The sequence below is a fragment of the Anopheles nili genome, chromosome 3 (genome assembly GCF_943737925.1).
Source record: "Anopheles nili chromosome 3, idAnoNiliSN_F5_01, whole genome shotgun sequence".
NCBI lineage: Eukaryota > Metazoa > Arthropoda > Insecta > Diptera > Culicidae > Anopheles > Anopheles nili.
Genome location: NC_071292.1, coordinates 44,884,294 through 44,907,780, shown reverse-complemented (window position 1 = coordinate 44,907,780; position 23,487 = coordinate 44,884,294). Strand labels below are relative to the sequence as shown.

At 44.4% G+C, this 23,487-nt stretch overlaps 1 protein-coding gene across 1 annotated transcript in view; it reads left to right on the top strand.

Moving 5' to 3' along the window:
* The first annotated feature begins 739 nt into the window (after positions 1-739).
* The window catches only part of LOC128723262 (uncharacterized), a 52,736-nt gene continuing 29,988 nt past the window's right edge, over positions 740-23,487 (top strand). Inside the window, exons 1-5 of the mRNA XM_053816982.1 lie at positions 740-2,582; positions 2,868-3,003; positions 4,572-4,685; positions 5,330-5,423; positions 5,763-5,892. Of these exons, the coding sequence (XP_053672957.1) occupies positions 740-2,582; positions 2,868-3,003; positions 4,572-4,685; positions 5,330-5,423; positions 5,763-5,892 (2,317 nt within the window). The remainder of the gene's footprint in view (positions 2,583-2,867; positions 3,004-4,571; positions 4,686-5,329; positions 5,424-5,762; positions 5,893-23,487) is intronic.

Here is a 23,487-nt window from a genome sequence, read left to right as displayed (position 1 = left end):
CTACTGACTTGATAAAACTCGAACTACTTTTTACCATAGGTTTATATTGTACTTTCGAAATTGAAAATCTAACATAATTCTTTAAGTAAATACATTATTGAAAGTATCATGTGTAGTTTCGAATTAAAGTTATTTGGAATAAGTTAAAAATTTTATAAAAAACACAACGCTGCATTATTGGTAAAATATTATCTTCCAGAATTAGTCTTATCCCAACCAATAATAAATCTTTATATTCGTATATCACAGCACCAACAATTGACATAAGTTTTGTTTTTCGTCTTATTGCAGAATGCCTTTTGCTGCCATTATGAGAGTGCCAATTTCTGCAGACATTGGTAAACAGCAACTTCGATCCAATCAGTGCAACCCGTCAGGTGCCTGATGTAAGAAGCACATTGATACCAGCCTCAAGATTGGGTATTAATGCACCGAATAAAATAGGTTTCATAAGCCCGAACACATAACTCGCTTCACGGATCGAATGCAATGAAGCGCCCATATATGAAACGGATACACACGTGAGAAGCAGTAAATGTGGCGACTAAGCCCGTTGGCATCGACAAACGAAACACGACAGCAGCGCAGGTAACCAACCGGAGTGTTTTCGTAGACGGGATCATATTCCTCGCTACGATTCAGTGTCCCTACATCGCGACAGCGTTTCTTCTCCCTAGCCACAAATCTGGCACGGTTGGTCGAAAGCTTGTGACCCGACGAGGTAGTGGGTCCTGCCAGGATGAAGGTGGACAAAGGCGTCAGTACCAACGGTACGCTGGAGGACCTGAGCCGGGCCATCCAGTTCGAAGCCGTCTTTTCGACGCTCGTCGAGAACAAGATACTGGCCATCAAGCGCGAGTGCGAACTCAAAAAGCGCCACAAGAAGTCGCGCCTCCTGCGGCGAATCCTTTTCGGTCGGAAGGTTTCGTCAGGTGGCACAGCTAGTGGGTGTTGTCACCGGGAGGTGTCCGCCAGCAACAGCAGTACAGATGGTGCCGCAGTCGATGAGCCACCTTACCAACTGCGGCCCAATGGAACAACCAGCGGAGGTGAACTGCAGCTATCGGAAGGTTCTGGCGCGAATGGTTGCTACGGTTATGGGCGCACACGGTCGGAAGCAAACCCTACGGCTGAGCATTCTACCGTCAGTGATGGTGCTGATGAAGTCATCGTCGAGATCGGAGATCTTTCCTCACTCGTGGATGCCGAAGGTAATGTGGTTGTGACATCACACGTGAACGCAGACCCTCACGTGTCTGATGACGCCGACACGTTGCATGCGACGTGCGAACCTGCTACGGTCTCCCGAACATCTGCAGTCTCCAGGTCATCCATCGTGGAGTCGGCTTCAACGAAGAGCCCGGAATCGGTGGAACATCGCAGCCGAACTTCCATTGGTAAACCTCGAAAGACATCACTGCTAGAGCCAGTTTCGATCGAAATCGAACCGGAATCGGACGTGCTGAGTGGCCACTATGATCTCGAAGACACTGCCACAAATGTGTCCATCGAGTTGGACGGCGTCAGTGATGTGTCGGACATGCGACGCAGCATCGCTTCGGAGCCTATTTCAATTATTAAGAACGCGCAACGATCCCGGTTCGCCATTGGGTCGTATTTATCCGCAGGTCACGCAGTCGCCAATCGTTTGCGAATGCTTGAAGCGAAGTCGATCAGCGCTCAGAATAGCCCGGTACTGCCACGTCAGAAACCAGCCGCCGAGGGACGTCACCTGACGTTTAGTACGGCTACCTACCAGCAGGCGGCGCCCTCGTCGGCCAACGCGAGCGCTATCGACTGTGATACCTCGTTCGTGGTAGATCTCAGCCGGTCCGATCGGGATCAACAACAGCAGCAGCATAACTCCACTGTGATAGTGAAGGACAAGCCGGCCAGTCAGGCGGCTAGTGGCGGCAAAAAGTCGACCCTAGTTCTAGGCGATAATAGCAGTAGTAGTAGCGCTAGTAAGAGAAACAAATTACCGCAACCCGCCAGTGCGCCCTCGCCGCCTCCGCTGGGACTCATCGAAAGCTTTAATCAGCTGACGGCATCCAATCTACCTGTGATAGCATCTTCCGCACGACATTCGCCGCCGGTTAGTGATCTGGTCAAGTTACAGCAGCACCACCACCATCACCACCCACACAACGGTCGCCACCAACCGCACCGACCGTCGTCACCTTCGATCGCCCTTGATTCCTCCTCCTGCCGGGGTGATGCGTTTCCGGTACCAAGCTCACTGCACTCACCTGTCGCATCGCGAAGAGCTAGCAGCAGTACCGTAGTTCCGACATTCGGTGAAGAACCGCGTGCAGTGGCTAACGTGGCATCCAGCACGCAACCGCTAGTCGGTGCTACTCAACCGACCGTGCGGAAACAACGCAACTTCCTGCGCCAGTCAAGCTGCGACGTGGAGCTCCACTATCGGTCCAGTAACACCGGGTCGAGGCGCTCGAGTGCCAAGGAGCATCACACTCATCGTAAGGGCAGCGCGTTCGGTTGCGGTGACGATTACTCCTCGTACGTGATGGGCTACGACATCAACGAGAGTGACGAGGAAAAGCTCAACAAGCGGAAGTACAGTAAGTATGACGGTAAAGTGTGTGTGTGTGTGTATGTGTGTGTATCGAATGACAGTAACGTGTTTAGTGTCCAACACCTCGACACCCTAACGAGGTTCCCTCGATCAATCACGTCACCCTAGGCTGAATTGACACGTCCCGTTTAGATTCCTTCGTACTGCAGCACGCTAGTAGACGCACTCGCTCATGTTGTGCTCGTTGTTTCGCATCCACCACCGCAAGATCGATGTCACTGGAACGGTCGATGTTCTCAAAGTAACTTTTCTACTCATCCTCCTGTTCTAGAATATCTGAAACGATGCTCGGATCCGGTCATCGTGTTCCCGTCGACGAGCAGTGGAGCCGGCACTGGAGGGAGTGGTGCCGTCGGTGGCAGTGGCCTCCAGCATTGCATCCTCAGCCGTCCTCCGAATCAACCGCTGTAAGTACACAGTTGGGCGCGATACCCTTCGAGACGTCCGCCAAATCGCCAATCGTGCAGAAGTCGTGTACCTAACAAACAAAAAAACACAGGAAACACAAGCACTCATGCACTTCTTGGTTGGTGCATGCAATCGTTCGTGGACAGAAGTACGCCCCATCACGCCCATCTGTATCTTGTTTCGTGAAACTAGATGCGTCGGTACTTGATGTCAGTGGTTTGCTTAAGTTGGTGGTCTCAAGAAGGTAGAATTTTCCGTCGAAACGATTTGGTTTATCGTTTGGTAATGCTTCTCGAGCAGGTTATTGCGCTCAAATGTTTTACATGCCGAACAGCACATTTTTGATCATTTCATGAGACGTCGAGCTTTTAGTTTTTTATTTTAGTTGAGTGTTTTATAGTTCGGTGTAATTTTTACAATATATTATTTTTAAAAGTATAGCTCACCTTGCTAGATTACTTCAGAGCAGCTAAAGCACAGTTGTTGCTTCGAATCATACATTTGGCGGCAGTGCTATTAGTTACATTCATATTTGATTATGGTTTCTAGATTTGGAAACGTTTCATAGTTTTGAAAATGCATTATCAGCTTTTATCAACCTGTACAACCAGCAAGGGAGCAGTATAAAAGAAACACACTTTCAATCCAGAACAGTACACGAATTCAATTATTGATCCTTTTTAAATCCTATATCATCTTTAGTTCATTTTTAAACAAACAGATAATTAACAGATTTGCTCTTCATTAAACTCTTGTCATTGAACTTTAAAATAAATGATTAAAGGATAAATTGTTAGAATTATCAAACTTGAAAATCTATTCAAATCAAAGTCCATAAACTCAGGAGCTATATATTATAATACTTGTAAGGGAGTCATCGGACTGAAAGAGCTTCAGACCCATGTACTTTAGCACTAATTTCAATGAGAGTTTTTCCGTTACACGGCACACGTTCGAAATACGCAGCCTAAATCCATCGCCAAGATTCGCCTTCTGCCCGAAACGAACAGCTGTTTTTTGGGCATATCGCTAGGTAATAGGAATTTCATAATCCATCCACCCTTATGCTCTCCATAAGGGTGACCTTCCAGGCACTTATGAGAAGCAATAAGTACTAAAAGTGACTCACTCACTCTCGCTTCATTGTTGCGAGCATGCATCAACGGCACATTTCCATCGTAGAAGTGTATACGTGCGCGCATAAGTGGACCCATACGCATGAGATATTGTTATGATGTGGCGTGAACCCTAACGAAGGCCGGCTAGGATGTTCGTAGCGCACCGGTCTTCGTGGTTTTCGTGGCGTATTTTTCCACCCACCGACGCAAGATCTCTCTCTCTCTCTCTCACGCTCACCCTATCTCTCCTCGCTAGCAGCTTCCTTGCATTGCCCGGTTTTCTCTCACGTTCCACCTCGTTCTCGTCTGTTTCTCCCGACGTTCCTCGCATGCCCATCCGTGAACCTGCCTGCCTGCCTGCCTGTCTGTGTGTGTGTGTATGTATGTGCACCTGCCCACCGACTCACCGATGCCGTTTCACCTGCCACCCGGGGGGGGGGGCAAAGTAGTCAATTCCCCTACGACGAAGACTTCATGTACGATGTTTCACTGCAAATTGAATCCGACCGTCACGGGGAGCTGGATTCAATAGTGCCTGAACAGAGAAGGAAGCATAAACACAGGTAAGCATTGGCTCGAGATAACGAGCATCATAAAGTGCCTTCTCGCGACGGTTTCCCCGGTCGCCGTTGCGAAACCGTTGACCGGTTCTTGGACGCTCCCGAGAACGCCCAACGCACGCCCGGTGACCGGAACAGAAACAGGCGAGATGTGCACGAACGCGCACACAAACATACCCACTCGCACGGGGATAAAACAGTAATGATCGATATGAGATGAAAAGAAAGAAGATGGCCGAGGTTGGTGGCCAAGCGCCACAGGCAAGCACTTCACTCGAGAGACCGCCGCTGGTCGCGTTAGCAAACAAGGACTCCCCAAAGGGTCGAACGTGAAGCAGCACCCTGTGGTGACGTTAGATTTTGAATGCAGCGTGCCGCAAGCCGGCCAAGAGCAACAAAACCCTTTGCCTTAAATCCGACGAGCCAGCAGCTCGTCCCAAAGGCGACTCAACCAGCACGCCTGATCGCACGGTGGGCTAATAAAAATGGCATAAGCATATCGCTCCGGTGCCTCGGTTGCGCCCTTCGAGGAGAAAAGCAACAAGCAAAATCAATTAACTTTTATCTCATGGTTCGTTCTTTTCTTTCAACGCCTTTGGGGCCGACGGTGCGCACCATCCCATCGGCTGTGCTGTAAATCCCGGAAGCAGACATCATCACCATCACCATCGGAACTGCAAGAAGAAAAGACACAAGAAGCGCAAGATCCTCGTACACGATCTGGACGACCAAAGCGTGAAGGTAAGCCACCGTCTACCATCGTTTCCACCGCCATTTGCCGGGGCTTAGCAGGGCTTTTCCGTTCGAAAGGGCGACCATCTGCTTTCGGTTTCACGTGCACGTGCGGAAGCGGAATTCGCACCTTTCCCGCAAAACGCTTCCGTGGCTGGACCGAACCGGACCACCTAATGGCCCATCATCACCCGTGTCACCGTCACGGCACGACAACGCGTGAAACGTGCTTTTCTCAGCATCTTCCGCCGAGGGTGATTGCGATTACTTACATCAGCATGTTTTTTTGTTGTTGTCGTTTGTTTCGTTTTTTTTCTCTGTTCTACTGGGATCATTTTCCCCGCGCAGGTGATAGACCCGGACGACCTGCCGCAACGTGCCCGATGGACAATCATAGCGACCGCATGCCTATTGCTGATTATGTGCCTACTATTAGTTGGAATCACACTGCGGATGGCGCCCATCATCGACGACATGGGTAAGTATTGGGTCGAGTTTCAAGCGACGGGGAGGTGGTTTTCCAGGCGGCTTTCGACTCTCCGAATTTGCAGCGCGGGAAGTGTTCCGTTAGCCTGGCTTTCTTGCACGCTCTGGCAAGCCCACGCACCTTGCAGTGCGACTAAACTCCGACTGATCGTTGTGACAGTTTTTCTTCAAAGAAAAAGCACAGCTTCAAGCTTCGAGAGGCGGTTTATTATCTATTAAGGGAATAAAGAGAGACAGCAGATGAGCGAGCAGCCTTGCGCATGCGTAGCAACATCTCCATCTCAGTGTCTTTTTCTCTCACTGTCTCTTGTCTGTCGCTCTTTCACACTTTCACGCTTGAAGCCATAGTATTGCTCGCTCCAATTTGTTCTCTAGCCGTTCTATCGCCATCTCGAAGGAAGAAAACTCGGAGGGGAAGTTACACAATATAAAATAGAGAGAAGTTGTTCTACACGCTCTGATTCTCATTTTTGAAACACAATTATTTTAGATCACACATGAGATTGTGGAGCACAATACTTAGCATATTGGACTCGTTACGAGAAGTTGGGAGCGGTTCTCTCTTGTTTAGAGATGGAATTAATATGTTAAGCAGAATAATTACGGTTCACGATAAGGGGCGTTAGTTTTATCAAAACCTTCATCGTTGATGGAGGTGTCAGATTATCTATCGTCATGTAATGGAGACGCCCGGTATTTTGTACTTCGCAATGACCGACTTTTATGTCAATCCATACATAGAAAACCACCTGTAGCAAATTATCAATTTAATCGAAACAATATATAAAGAATAGCTTAAAAATAGATTTACACATCTAATTCTCACCCCTACTCCTCGTAGTAGTATTATCAAAACCATTATCTCACAAGTAATGGAGACGCCCAGTCTTTTATACTAAATAATAACCGATATTGATGTTAAACCATTGATAGTGAAAAAACACCTGTAGCAAAGCATTAAATGTTCATTTCAGTAATGAGAAAATTAAAGAAACGCCAAATAATAATTTTCTACAACTATTATCCTCACCACTACTTGGAATTGTGGTTCATCTGAAGTCATGTAATGGAGGCGCCCGATATTTTGTACCTCGTGAAGAACGACTTTCATTTTAATTCTACGAATAGTTGAAATCCTCTTGCAAAAATTCCCTCAATGTTTATTTTACAAATGATGAAACTAAAGAAAGAACGAATGAAAAATAATTTTGTACTACCGACTTTCTCAATTTCATGGCTCTAGTAGCAATGATTCCAAATAACTTCCCAATGTCTCCGAAAGCAATCATTATATCATATCCCGAAAATGATCGAAAACTTTGCACAATTCGATGTTTATTTATATGAATTGAAATTCTCTAGTATAAAAATTGGCTACAATAATTTTACATTCAAATCATTTCCATACTATTCCAATTCTTCGATTGTAGGTATTCATTACTTCTATCAACTAGTTTATTTTCTGAGATGAAGCGTGTCTGCTTTTGAATAAAACCAATACAACAAGTCATGTTTGCACCTTCAATCATCCAAATCGCAAATAGAACATTTTTCAATTTTTTCAAAGGCAAAAACCAGTCTTTTCCTCTTATTTTTCTACCTCTCAATCGTAAATATGTCACATGCCAAACATAAAGCCATTTAACAGCTAACGGAGCGTAAGCGTGTCTTTCTAAACAGCTTTTTTTTTGCGTAAACTGTCATAGCAGGAGAATATTCACGTCCTGCTCTGTTTCTGATCGTTTATGGAGGTAATTTTAAATACCGTCTCAAAATGAAATACGATCGTCAGCAATATGCTACAGACACAATGATCGAAAGAGAGGAACAGGGCCCAAATTTCACAACCGTTTAATCTTCCAATGCTATCCCCGGGAGGCAAATGGTGAAAGTAAATATTAATAACACAAAAAAGCCGCTGGTTACATGCTCGCAGTGCTGCCACCGTACATCCGAGAAACCACTTTTCCCAATTTCCTGTCGAAGCCAGTCGTCTCATCGCCTCCTTATACTTAGAAAACCTGAGCCATGAAAGCACTATGCGACTAAAAGGGGCACTGGAATACAGTAAAGCCAAACACACACGCCCGCGCCGTTACGGTAGCAAGCAAGTGACACCACGTCAACGTTCGTCACTTTATTTGGCAGGACTGGGAATGACCCTTCATTCGGATTTTCAGCCATCCATCCATCTTGGGGGTGGCGGTCAGCTCGTCCCGGTGGCCAATGCTTTCATCTTTCGAGCATTTATTCATCGGATGTAAACGCAAGCAAATAAAAGCAATTTAATGGCACTTTGTTCGCCGTGTCGGCGCTGAAATCTCCCTAGTGCTTACGCACCACAGGACAGTGGCTCACCATAATGTCCTTCCCGAGGAGCAGAACCGCCTTCGGCGGAAAATGCCACCCCGAAGCGCGTACAAGGAGTCGGGCGAGCTTTGTTGACCACATCCCGACCGAAGCTGGGCCGTCATCCCAGATCTATCTTCATTAGGCGAGACACACATGCTTTTTGTGCGAGCGCAATCATATTAGGTTTTATTCGCCCACCAGCATAACACCAGGGAAACAGCCTTCCACCCACTTAGCGCGCACACATCCATCCAAACGGCTGACAAACTGGACATGCCATCATGGAAAGGCGCAAAATGAAGAGAAATGCTGCAAACCGCTATGAAATTCACCGAAACTACTTGGTCAAAACCTGCAGCTTCGAAGTAAGCAAATAGTCGAACAAATGGTAAACAACGTCACAAACGGCTCCACGGTTTGAGGTGGCTTCATTTTGATCGGAAAGCCACTTTATTACCACGATTTCCGGTGCACAACTTTCGCAAGTGCTTCGACTCGAAAGCGTGAAATTTATTCGCAAGCAACAGTGTGCTATTCAATCGTGCTTGACTTGGAAGGTGCCTCTTCATGCATCTCATGTGTGTACGTGTATTGCTCAAAGAAATCCCAAACACACTGAAAATAGCATTAGCTTCTCTGCAGGAGCCGCCTTACGCCCACCCGGTTTATCCGGGGTTTTCTTGTGCTCTATAAAATAAGTAGAGGCTAGATTGAATATTATGCGCAAGGTTCAGCAGGAAAGATGCTGAGAGCAAAGAGAAAACAATACCAAGCAGGGTCGCACAACCATATTGGACTGCCTGCCGGCACGTCTGACACCAATGGCCATCAAAACCACTCTATACCTTGGAAACCCCTTGGTGGCAACAAACCCAACCGTTGTCGGTTGTGATTTCCAGCGGTCTTTTTCCCGGACCCTCCGTAGATTCTCTCGAGGATTTCAACGCGGAACAGTTTAGCGACTAACGAAGAAAAAAGTACTCTCCCACGATGGCTGGGCCAGCAACAGCTGCAGCCCTACATTTTGTTACTTGATCGACCACCTGTTAGAGCTTAGATTTTTTACCATTACCGCCGCTGATGGTAGTCGGCAGCCGCGAGGCTTAGCTAAAGAAAATGCCAGTGAGAATCAGCGAGAAAGAAAGCCACGCATCGAAAGAGTTCGAGTGGCAGATCGTTACTAAAAGTACGAGTAAAGTGCTACCATTTGAAGCAAACGACCAAACAGAAACTTGTTGCTTAGAGCCACTTCACTTTCTTAGTGCCAAAATGACCAACTTCTTTTGAATTTATAGTCAAAAGGCTCACATTTAATACAAAATCTTCAGTTATTTAATAGAACAGATTATATGAAAAAACACACTACAACTTTACATTCTTTCTCATTTCAACTAAAAATCGTGCTGTAACTATGAATCTAGAAAACCTTCCTAGAAATCTAGAAAACAATAACCCCATGATATGAGTATATTATTATTATTTCTTTGTTTCTAAACTGTCACTCTCACAATAGAACTTACGTCCGCAATAAAAGAAATAAAATAAACCGTCACGTTGTCAACAATTCGCTCTATTGTAATCAATAAACTCATATAAATATTCAACTCAGGATGTGAATAAAAATATGGAATCATTAGGAAGTATTAAAATCTCGTACTTTTCTTCAATTGGTTCAAAATTATTTATTGGCAACTATCTTTAAACGCTGCTACTAGGTTTGGCATACCGATATAAAATATAAAATTGCTGAATTTCTACATGTTTTTGATTTAAAAAAAAAACAACAATATAATAGAAAGCTTCATGGTAGTGGAATACGACAAGCTGTTATTATAAGTGATTCAATTCTCATTGTGAAAACAATAACCACAATTTTTTCAATTGCGGACTCGATTTCCAACGAAACCTTAAACCACAAATTGAACAGCGTATGTTCTCAAAAAATGTAAAGAGCAGAATACAAATATTCCAAAAAATCAGAACTACCCAACCCAAATACCTGAGAACGGAGCAAGGAGTCAAAATTTCTTGAAAAATGTCTGCCTTGCTCTCATCCAAGAAGCAGCGAGAATTTTTGCATACCTGAGGAAGAAAGAATGCAAAATTCTCCAAGGTCCTTAAACGCACAACATTACACAAGAAAGCTGGTAACTAGCAGCAAATACAGAAAGGCCATCTAACGTACATTCGTCACAACATCCTTTCAAGGAAAAATTCGAGCCTTTATCATAGGTTTACAAATGCTGCTCATATAACATCGTTTTGAAAACATTTTACTCCGTAAAGGTAGTATTCTTTACAGAGTGATCTTTCCTTTTATTGTTTAATCAGCCTTAACTGAAAACAATAGATTGTTACTGTGGTGTGATATTGCACCTATGGTATACGCGAACTGTTTTCACTTGTTGGCATACCAATATATTGACTGTCAATACATTTAAAAGACTATGAAATAGCATTCAAATATCTTTCGAGCATCATTATTAAGGTTTTTAAGCCGATGCCGGTGAAGAGGTTCACTTCGTTGATCAATTTCATCAATTTAGCTTTAATACTCCAATCGAATTTGCTGCTTTACTGGGGTTAGATCAACAGTGGTATCGCATCAATCACAACACTCTCCCTACTGGAGAAACTCCAACTCCTGCAAAAACGGTAAAACCTAATAAACCTAATAATGTTATTATTGTGTAACGGAGCGAACGCATCATAAGATCTGCTTTCACGTTCCTATGAATATGCGCGTGTCTGGCGAAACAATGCGAGAGAAACGAGATGAGAGAGAGAGAGAGAGAAAAGGTGAGAGAAAGAGAACACCAACAACATGATGGAGTACAAGAGAAAGACCATGATTATTATGGACCTCTTGGGTGTCCTTCAGATGGGTCCGCAAACAATTTCTACCGAATTCCGAACGAGGGAAAACTGACGACGGTACTAAGCACCATCTGGCGGATGAATTCATCGGCCTAAGGAAGGGAACAACGTGTAATTTAATTCTGATCGAAACCGTCACCACTTCCCGTTGAACCGTTTTATCCGTTTTTAATTGCATTTTGAGATTTTTAACCAATTTTTTCATCTCCTCATACAGGTAAGTGAACCACTTTTCCAACAGCGATGGCTACCATTTTACCAAGCATATGTAAGTTTTTATGAATTTTTGCTGTGAATATTGATACATGCTAGTAAATGCTCTCTATTGAAAAAAAAGTGTGTGTATTATGTTTTGTAAAAACAAATTTTACCGCATATTTACTGTAACGATTATAAATTCCTTAAGTTCTCAATAACGAAATGCTACAGCCCGTTCTTAGAAACCGAATTGTATTTCTTATATATCATAGTGTCTTGGCTATCATAGTCAACTTTCACTTTCAAATCGGAATAATAAGTTTGGATAGGTTAGATATCAAACACAACTCTACTCATGCGAAACGCTATGAGTTTTGACTTCCATGACTTTCACCTGGAGTGGTCTTGCCAACATCTACGAACATCAAACATTTTTGTTCACATGACCGACCCTCTGGGTGTACATTGAACCTTACTAGCATGTAAACTCAAGCTCCTCAAGTTTTGCGTTGATTAAAACATAACGAAGCAACAAGTTGCACCTGCTTGACCGCACACGCTTCCTCACACGAGCTGTAAAAGTCAAGATACCGCAACCTCTGCCAAATGCCTTGTTCCGGAAAGCTTCACGCTAGTTTAGCTGGTCGTAATCACCGACTAGCAGGAAGAGCCACGTGTCGGCTTGGATATTTCTGTTTCGAAAAAGGTTCAAGCCAAATCTGAAAGCCAGACATGAAAGGGCGTTATCATCAGACAAGCCAACACCTGAGCTACATTCGCTGGGGCACCATGTTTTCCCAAGAGCGTATCAGGTAGAAAATCGAACGAGAACGGCTAAAAATATATCAATTAATTGCTCGAAACACTAGAGTATAGAAATCCTTGGGGTTGCGCTTCCATTCGTTTTGATTACACATTCATTCACAGCAAGCATAAGTTCTATTTGATCTAAAATGGACCTTGAGATAGGAAAATGGCGAACTACACTGTCGTAGAGAAGCTATGGTGATTGGAGATATTGATTACTTTCTAACCTGTGGCAGCGTTTTAATATTCAAACATACGGCCCTTAAAATACATTTGTGGAATCTAGATAAACTAAATTGACCATTTTTATGGTGCAATCGAAGTAAACAAAAATCGATAGGTTTTATCTATGTTTTTTTTTCAATAAAACCACTCAGACAGGTGAAAAATTCCATCACATATAATGGTTTGCGATTTTTAATGGATACAATTACGATATGAGTCAATTAATTATTGAGCTCAATGATGACATTTCTGGATTTTTATCATACATAAGAAGTTCTGTTTTATGTCTAATGTATACCAAAAGCTTTTTACAATTACAAAAGTGTCACAAAAATGGCTTAACTTCTACAACGTGACGTTCGGATAACGTTATCTTTATTTACGACTTGGGCATTGCTATATTTTATACCCAATGCTAAAAATACATTTTCCAAGAACCTCAACCAGCCTACCGTCGTAATAGCTTTTCGAGCACAAAAAGAAACTTGAAAGTCATCAGTCATCGAACCGATACGCAACCCACAGTCGGCATCAAAAACCAAACCTCAAGCCGGAGGCAGCTGCCCAGAACGTTTGTGCCATGCCAATGCAACAGCACGTCCTAGGGCATAGTTTCCTCGTCGTCGTCGTCGTCGTCGTCGACAGCGAATAAGAAAAATCCCTATTAAGCATTCTTCCCATTTGCGTCGCGATGACAGCAGGTTCTGCGTTAAGAGCCACAACGTTCCGTTGCAGACAGCGTACATCAGCCACGGAACCCTCGCGGCTGTCTTCGCTTCTCGCTGACAGTTTTCCGTAGCAAGGAAGCAATGCTCAATTGGCAACAAACCTTCCGCCATCAGCCTGTGGGATGCGTGATCGGTGGTTCGGGAGCTTCGAAGGTCTAACAGGTTGACACATTTGCATTATCCGAACCGCAGCGGTCATGCGGCAGCGGCAACGGAAATCGAGGTAGAGGACACATTCATGCATGCTGATGAGGCATCATGCAAACAACACCGATGTTATTGTGATCGGTGCTGCATACATGATGAGACCCACGATCATCGGACATCCGCCTAGGGCTTCGGTACAAACTACGGAACGGAATACACCACACGTACCTGCTACGAGGGTCTCTAGCTAATGTCGGGATATTAACACTACAAAGTGCAAAACGGTTCCTGAATAGTTTCGTTTTTTGCCTACAAAATAAACCGCTCGCCGGGTAATTTGTAGCCCAACGCAGTATTCTGAACAATTTTTCAGTGTTTTTGTTTTTTTGTTTTGCGTTGCTAGCATGAGTAGCACTATGTAACAAATAAAAGTGCTGCGCAGTTGAATATGTAGATCTCTTTTATGTTATTGGTGAAAGAATCTACAAATATAGATAGTTCTGACTACATACTGTAAATATGTTTTAAAAATAACAAACCATTTCGTTAAACAAAAAAGGCACCAAAATTTCTTTTGAAATACATTCTGAATGACCTTCAAAAACCTTCGACTTACAAGCGTTGGCAGACTGTTCAACTTTTAAGCAATCCAGCTGCCCGAAAAACACACCTTAACCCGCAATCTTCTCAAAATTTGGAGCAACGTCTTGCTCTAAAAAAAGGCCCAAGCTTAAATGCAAAGGAAACCCCAAACAGACAAGCACTGGAAAGTAGTTGATAAATTTAATTTAGCACAAAACTAACTTTTCAGTTTACCACCGCGCAAAGTCGCTCTTTAGTTTTCGCTCGAAATTGGTAACTGGTGCCAGATGATGCCGTTCAAGCAAGAAATGAATGTCGACCGGTCAACTCCAATCCTGAGCTCCTAGGTTGATAGGATGTAGTGCCACGCCCGGTGACCCGACCAGCACGTCAGGAAGCTAAGTAACTCCGGCTGCAGCGAAAAGCCGAGCCATATTTGTTGGGATATCCTAATGAAGATAAAAGTACAGTTTAATGAATTTAATTCTCTTTATTCGCTCGCAGTGTCTTTCGAAGAGATAATCCTTCCCGATCTCCTTGCCCAGGGCGGCTGCGTGTTTTGAGGTTGTCTTTGGAGTTGTAAAGAACTCACTGGAGCAGAGTCTGATGTACTCATGCTAGTGTTATGACGAGGAGCACTAGTGTGTTGCTAAGATTGCGGTCACCTCTACCGTCATTTGAGAAAAGTTAGCGTGGTTTTGTTTCACCTACAGAGTGAGATCTTTGCTAAATCGAATATTTTGCAGTGACAAGATTTCAACGATTTTTCAATTTGTTTATATAGCTAAAAAAATACACCCAACAGCTAACATTTTATCTCATCAATCTATGATACTATCAATTAAATTATTAAACTATATGAGAGGAGATTCAACATTATATTACCATGTGTAAAGTGCTTAAAACATGTTAAAGCAAGCACTATCTACAAACAGCGAAAAAAAGGGTTTTCACTACTATGCTACTATGCTGTTGATGAGCATGATAGTGAAATACTGAATTCGAAGCACATACGACCCTGCCAAGAACTTCGGTCATCGGCCACCGATACCCTACCGGATAACCCATGATAAGTGTTGCGATGCTTCCTACCTTTTCTGGATCGAATGTGTTGCATCCCGACCAGATCGCTCCCAATCCCTCGCCAGCCGCTCTCGAGTACAACTTTCGAACGCCGACCAGGTGAATTTTCAATACGAGCAAAACGAAATGCCTCACCGCATGGCGCATTACACTCTACCCTTGCCGACGGATTCGAAGTTATCTAACAACGAACCACCTCACTCACGTGCGGCGTGCGGAAATGAAGCGGAAAGCTGCGCTGGAAGTGCCACAGCACAAAGAAAACCCCATCCTGGATCGGGACACCAGAGGAAATCGTGACTTTTGTAGGGTCGTTCCGAAATTCCTCCCTGCTCCCTGGTCGGCTTTTTCGACACGGGACCAAAACGGGTGGCTCTGCAAACGCGCGCGCATTTCTCGCACCACGTGGGCATTGTAATGTTTTGTTGGCCCGAACCCCGGGCGGGCTTACGGCCGGAGCGCAGCAACGGACGATCGTTTTGGGGCGAAACGGAACTCGTGTGGAAAGAATTTCGAGTCGAAAATCTTCACTGAAGATTACCGTAACATGGCATTTTGGACGTTTCTATTCAGAAGTTAAATCAACCCCATCCATTCCAGCGGAACGCTTTAAGCGCAATAAGCGCTCGACTGGGAAAAGAGGGCGATTTTCCTCTCTCTCTCTCTCTCTCTATCTTTGTCTCTGTTTTCCTCTCGCTCTGTATCCGCCCATTTGTGTCGTCCACTCGGATTCAACCCCTTGAGAGGGAGCCTTGCAAGAGCCTAATTACTGCTCAATATCGGGCTAATGCTGCTCAATCCTGGCAGCACAAAACACCGACAGCCACAAGTGCCGTGGGACCATTAATCATCGGGGTCGAATCAAATTTACATAATGCCTTACCGCAGGTCTCGATTACAGAATCTTTTCGATAAACATTCGAACGACCAAAGTCTCATTGGGCTCGTCTCATCGCAAAATCAGTTGGAAAAGCGCTATGGAAATCGGGACCCATACCGAGAATCAAATCCACCAGCCCGGGACGAAGCCATGGGTCGGTATTTTCACTCGAAACTGTCTTCAAACCACCACGATGAGGTGCGAATGGGTATCCTGGGAGAATTAAAACAATAAAAGGCCCCATCACTGGGGCAATCGTGAGGCGTTTCCAACACTGTAAAATGCACTGATTTTCAACTGATTGACCCACGTGTCAAGCTCATCGGCAAGGCGGCAGCTCACGGCGGCACCAGTCCGGACCCGGCCCAGCTCGGGCACCGAAAACCGAAGCGATCCTTTCCCGGCATTGAGCCCACCCGCGCACAAAATCTCTCCGGGGCGTTTCGGGTCGGGAGCGCTCAGTTTATGTAATCAAAACGCGGCACTCACCGCCGGTCAGCAGGCCACAGCATCTCGGGTTTCCCAAACCGGCTCGTGTCGAACCGGCAGTCACTCACGAGAACTTCCAGCGAATCGCGCTGGCAAGGATTTTCACCGGCGTGCTGAGGCAGCGAGGAAACCGGTGGCACTCGGTGAAAAGTCAGTCACGTGAGAAGCCACTCACACCGACCCATCGTGAACTGGGTGTGTTTGGGTGGTGCTATAGCTGGAGCAGTTGTCCGCCGCGCAACCCAACGGCTTCGGGTGGTTTCGTTCAACGCTTTTCGCCATGGCAAATTGTTGCATTCGCCAGCGCCCTGTCGAGACGAAAACAAGCGCCTAGTTGCTGTTTGGTTCCGCTGAAGGACGCTTACTCGCTTTTCCGGTTGCTCGTTGTTTCGATGCGGCGATGGCAAAAACGGCGAACACACCAACATTGTGACCGAAGTAGCCACTTAATAACGATTGTTAATGCCGTTTAAACGGTGGAACTTCAAAATTGCGTCCAATTTAAACATTGTTTCAAGCATTCCAACCGAGGCACAGGTAGCCGGGGCTCGCTTTTTAAGCAGACTTTCCGTTCGTGAATTTATGCGATGCCTCCGAGCCCATCCTAGGGGCATTCCGCGAGCATTGAAGGTTGCGAATGTGAAAGCTGCTACCTATTGTGTTTTCATCCCCGCCTTGCTCCTGGTTCCGAGAAATTTTCTATGCCCATGATGAACTGTTTCTTGGTATTATGGTTTGTGGCATGGCGCTTCCACGCTGGGAAACAATAAAACCAATCTCTTCAAATATTAATCATTTCACGAAGCGCGCACAAGTGTACATGAGTTTTGTGGGCGCTGTTTGGTTTGTGACATTCGAAGTAAAAATATTATACTTTTAACATTGATCGATGAAACTTCGATCAATTGCTATGGGTTCAAAATGTTAATTTAACATATCAAACGTGGCTTCAATATGACTGTCACTCTAATACCCGCGGAACTTCTGAATGAGTAATAGATGAAAATATACTTTAATTTTTTAATGGACGTTTGAATTAAATATCAGTTAAACTTATATATTATATTACATTTTTATCTATTCTAATACTTAGAATTGTCGCAATAACATATTACTCTTTATAATATCAAATTAAATAATAGCTTATGAAAATGATACAACATAATAATTTAAATAAATGGCTCTATTCAGGATATATTAGGCAACATAGTTGATACAATTTATAATTCAACTGAATAAGCGTAAATCTGAGTCAAACAAACACTTCTCACACTTTTGGACATCCATTTGACCCGGGTAGAATAAGACTACTTTCATTTATCGATTATAAAGTATACAAAGAATTTCTAATTCAAAGCTTAAGTTAATTAAACTTACTTTAGTCATAACTGTCATAAGATAAAAGAGATTTCTTCACCTATATTTTTTTTCATAATATCCTTGACAGACATGGTATTCTTTATGAGATGCTATCCTGATGTGGAATTGACCAACACGCCCATGTCACAAAGCGTTTGCTTTCCGAACACACCCTCTTTTGGCTACGCAAAAATACACAAATATACCTACGCTCACACTCTTACTCTTTCAATAAAGCACAATAAAACCAAGTGATCTTTATTCTGCCAAACTTTTAACACGTCACAATTAAGCCTCAGTAGGCACCGACAAACTTGAACCAACCTTTACCAGCTACCAGGCGTCTCCATCGAAGCGTTCACTTTGGCTCTGTAACAACAATGCCAACCGTTACAAAATATGACAAGCGGATCTTACCATGATCGAATCTGACATTTTTCCGGCACATTAACTACCATTAGGTTGCGGCAATTACGGTTCAAACATGAATTTCGGACGCTAATGGTGGGTATAATAATTTCTTCAAAATATCCTTACATTGCCAACCACCTGAGCGACAGCGCACCCGACGGTACCGAAATTAACGGTCAGCCACATTGCAATTGCCTTTATTTTTAACCACGTTTCTCGCCCATTTTGAGTGCGTTTGCGTGCAACTCGCTTTTCCAAACGAGCAGCAAGGTTTGGGCGCGCTGAGTGTCGCTGAAACCGCCAAACTCTGTTATGATGGGCGGTTCACGAACGAAATCATATCACTTACAGTTTCATCAAGGATTTCGAAGAAAATCGTCACCATCGCTTGCGGTGGCATTCTACGAGACAGTTGGCTATTTGACATGACATTTTGAGGTGCCTTGATGGGCACTTCATTCGCTGGTTTGCTGGCCAGATACGATAATGTAGTCGAATGCTTCCGCTAGATTGCTCCTGAAGCTAACAGCGGCCGGTCAACAGGTCACATGGCCGGCACTCATCCGCCTCTGACAACGCCACTGGGGTCGAGCGCCAGAACAACGCGCTCCAGGAGCTCTAACCTAACAAAGAACGAACGCACAGGCGTTCCACAGGCGCACTCATTGGAAGCCATCGCGCGAGAGGGCGTATGCACTCGGGTCTCATGGCGCGCGCAGTTTTCCGAGCGGCACTCACATCATTCAACATGTTGCTTGTTGCTTCACCGAGTGACCCAATGCTGGCGTCTTCTCAGTACCAGCTTGCAATCGTCAGCGTACGGATAACGGCTTCCACGCGATCGGTATACACGTAAGCGGTTGGAGCTACGGCTGGCAGGGTGTGCTGGCAACTGGCAGGGCCGGACCCGGCCCCGGACCGCTTGATGGCAGCCACGGGTTGGCGGGCGTCCTCCATTTTCGATTGACGTAGCGAAATTCGACGTGCTGGCGTGCCACGTTGGCTAAAATAAACTAGAGCACGGGTGTGCTTGGTTGTGCGGAAGGGCCGTGGAACAGTGCCGAAATCGAACCGAATTCGAAACTAATCCATGCCAGATCATCCGATGCCAATATCAGCGTATGCCGTCCGATTGCGAACGCGTACCGCCTTCATCGGGATCGTCAAAGTGATCCAAGTGTTTCGTAAGATCGCATGGAAAAATTCCTCCTCGTGCGCGAGAAGAAAAGAGGCGTGTACCTATGTGATTCCGTGGTCTGATCAGTGGATACAATGTTCGTCTTATTTCACAACCTTTAAAAGGCCGCCTTTGGCCATCAATCGATCCAATAATTAAAGGAAAATTCCCCCAACCAAATTGTGCAATCTGTTGTGACAAGCCGCGAAGCAGCCGAAGGTCGAGTGAAATGTTTAGAACCTCCAACAGCTCCAACACTGCCCCAAGTGCGCGGTGCAAAACCGTTATGGGTGTGTTAACAGTAGCAGTAGAGTTTTGCGAAAATGCGCCGCGCACATTTTGCAAAACCCTCCAAATCAGCTCGCTTTACGATGGCTGACATTTGTCACCCAACTAATAGCGACGAAAGTGAACGGAACAAATAATTTTACTTTCCGCCCAGCCTACTACACCGTGTTCGCGATCGAGTCGCGCTGTGGATGTGGGTATTAGTGTAGGTGTATGTGTATGCGCGCGAGTTTGTGTGTGTTTGTGCGTGTACGTGTGAATGGGCAGTTTCGCTTGGATCGGTTTCATCAACCATCGCCGCATGCCCAACTCAACTCTCGAACGGATATCCGCAAAAAAAAATGAGAAATTTTGTTTCGCCAATCCATAGTTGCCTCTCGAGGCGGCTCGCTTACTTGCTTTTATTGTGGGTGTCTCGGTGGCAAAATCGTTATCGTAAGTAGCCGACGATGGCAGGCAGTACCAGCGGTCTCTACAATGCCATGCAACGCTGGTGGATGGAGAAGAAGGCACGAATTTTCCGCGGAAAGTTTCCCATTGTTTGCCAAAACGCAAAGGCTCAGTCCCGCCACACGCGTGCCCGTGTGTTGGTGGTCGTTTTAATCGCAAACGACAACAAACCCGCTAGATAAGATAAGCAGGATTTTGAAAGCGACATCCAACTAGAATGGCCGCCAGGACACGCGAGAGTGCCGGGAATGGTGAGGCTCCCGCGAGAATGACCGCGAGAACGGAAGTCAAAGGAGCCAAAGCGTCCCGCCAGAACGCTTCGGAATTATTCTCCAAACGATTGTTCCGATTGTACCTGTTCGTGTTGTGCGCTAGAGTTAAATACACTCCCTCGCTCTCCCTTGGGGATGGTGAAAAAGGTGGTTCGTGCTACACGAAGAAAAGTCACGCAGTAGGCGGGGTGAGCACGGCAAGAGAAGCGTGTTGGTGTGTGGGTTGCCGATAGATCAAACAACCCACCCGTGTGGATATGATTTATCGCGAAATGACAGAACAGCGCAAAAGAAATAAATCTTCTTGCGGGAAAAAAAATCGCTATGCTCAGGACGGGGTGGTAAGGCTTTCCTTAGCCGACGCGGTTTTCGCGCTCGATCCTGGGTGTTGGTGCTGACCAGACCGTGTTGCTACCGCAATGGAACTGCTGCTGACTGTCGTGGTGGTGGTGATGGTGATGATCGACGGCGGGCGTGGTTAATGTAGTGAAGTAAACGGTCCTTTCCCTCGCAGGAAAGTAAGAGCAACGGCACAAGTGGCCGATTGCAAGATAAGTGAGAATTCACAAAAGGGCAAAAAGGGGCCAACAAAGTCATCAAGGAGTGAATCTTGCCGGGCTGCGAGTACGCTCAGAAACGAAGCCCCGATAAACCGGTTCGGTTGAGCAGTACAGAGCTGATTCAATTCACTAAACAGTGCTCTGTTTCGAAAAGGAAAAGAAACGCTTTCTAGTTGGCGAGAGTGGCACTAACGCCAATTGGCCATGCGACTGTCCGCTATGGTTACATAATGAGCGTCGTTTTCACGGCAAATGCTCGATGCATTTGCAATTGCTGGGACTGATAGCTTCGATTGTACGAGCTTCGTAGCAATAATTGATACGGTTTGATCTGCGTTTCGAACTCGCAAGAAAATTGAGGTTAAACAGTTTTGACGCGCTACAGAGCCACTTACTGAGTGAAAATTCAACAAAGGGCATTGTTTATTCATTACCCCATCGAATTTAAAACGCTATTTAATTAAGTTATTCATGATTTCATTGCCATTGCCTTACTTTTACGAAACACGTAATATTTTAATGAATTGTTGAGCAAAAGTAATATCTCAACGTGAACTGCTACGCTATTTTGAATTTTTTGCGTTAAATTCTATAACAATTAGAAACTTTCTTCAATGACAGTAATGATTTATTGCAAACACTTTGCAAATCATTTAAACGATATTAGTTATATTTGGCATATCATATTTGTAAGAACTATTTTCTCTCCACATCGTAACAAAATTAGTTTATCGATACAAAGGCTGTATCTTTTTCTTCACTCCATCGTTTCGAATTAAGATATTTCTATTTTTTTTTGGTGACAATTTAAGTGCTATTTGCTCATGTGATAACAAGTTGATACAACGTGATTTTGTGCATAATTTTGAGTTCATTCGGTAGATAAGTGTTTGATATTAAGCTAGTTTTTATTTGCAATCATTTTAAAACTGTTCATCATGTTAATAGTGTTCACCATGTTCATCATATCAAATGATAACGTGTTAATAGATATATTGTAAACAAATTGATGCTAACTTCCCCAAATCAATGCATAAAATGGATTATTGAACAGTATATCCATTTGCACATGAACCGATCGTGATCTTTCAGTTAAGCTTAACATAAGCTCAGAACTATATAATTAATAGTAATATTTGTCAATCGGATTTCAATCAAACTGAAGAATTATCTCTTATTCTACTTTTGTGATACACTCTGAGCATTCGTATATAGCTCAAAATTACCTTTCACAATTTTGGAATTATGGCAAACTTTATTTACGCAACATTTCATATGTTCATTGCCAACAGAAAACAAAACTGTTAAATAATGCCCTCAGTTCAACGATAACATTAAATAACATTCTTCTTGTTGATTATATTTAGACTGTAATAAAAGTACTCATTCTTTATTATACAATTTCCACACATTAAAGTGCTGTATTCTTAGTTAAACCAACTTAGTCCACTCTAGATTTTCTTGGCTCTGCCAACTTTCCCCAGTTTCTTAATCATTCCTTGTTGATCAGGCAAGGGATTGATTTACTGATCCAAGGTCGTAGCCATAACCCGTACTTTGGTCGTAGCAAAGCGCCGCAATAATCCCGCGCAATAAATAGCTGCTAGAAACACCCATATGCGACTCTAATCACTGTGGGGGATATGACCCTCGTCGCATGCATTGCAGCACGAACACAACGTGTTCTCAGTGAAAACTCGGCCGGTTCACAGCGCTCCCATGGTAATTGAATAGCAGCTGCTTCACCGTTCGCCATAATCCGAGGATAAAATAATTGAAAATCCATCAAGCAAATCCACAGCGCTGCTAAATGCGCCATCTAAATTGTCATCCGGTCACTGAGCAAGTGGATGTGTTGCAAGGGAACCAGCAACTCGACAATTTGAGTGAGAGCTTCCTTTGTTTTTACGTTTTATTCGCTCGCATCAGCAAATTTTGCATCGTGTGCCACTTCCGTTCATCTCGATTGTCGGTGAAGTGAAATTAGAGCCAGTTACTCGAAGCGAACCAATTAATTAGTTAATGATCTGTAGAACAGAAATACGTGAGCCATTTTGTGCCTTGTTTTGCGAATAAATATACAAAATAGACTTTTCCCCCTTTGCATTTGCTTGATGCATGCATAATAAATTCATATTCTATGTTGACCGTTTTGTGGATAAAAGAGTTCGTCGTAAATGACTTGCCAGCTAATTGTTTTTATTTCGCTACGCATCATTAGAGCACAATGATGAAGGCTAATTTAATTACGTTTCCCGGCAGCGGTTATAAACCAGGCTCCAAAAATTTCATAAATAAGCAAACAGCAAACTTTCACCCGCCATCAATCGACTGGACGAATTTCGGAAGCTTAAAGAGAACCGCAAACCGCAAACGGACACACAAACCGCTTCCGGTCAATGACGAAACCTAGAGTGAGGTAGCTTGGTAGTCTGGGCAACAAAAAAAAAACAAAAATCGAATGAATTCTACATGAATTCCATGTTAAGTGTACCGCTTGAGCATAGCCGGGTGATACAAAAATACATATTAATTACACGACACGGTACAGGACGGAGCTCCCAGGTTCGGCGGAAATTCTGCCCCACGATCTGTGCGACGGAAACGACGTTTTTCAAACGACAGAGATGACAGAGATAGGGATCCGGGCTACTAAGGTGAATAATGGTACCGTGGCCGTTGATTGGCCGAAACATGGATCC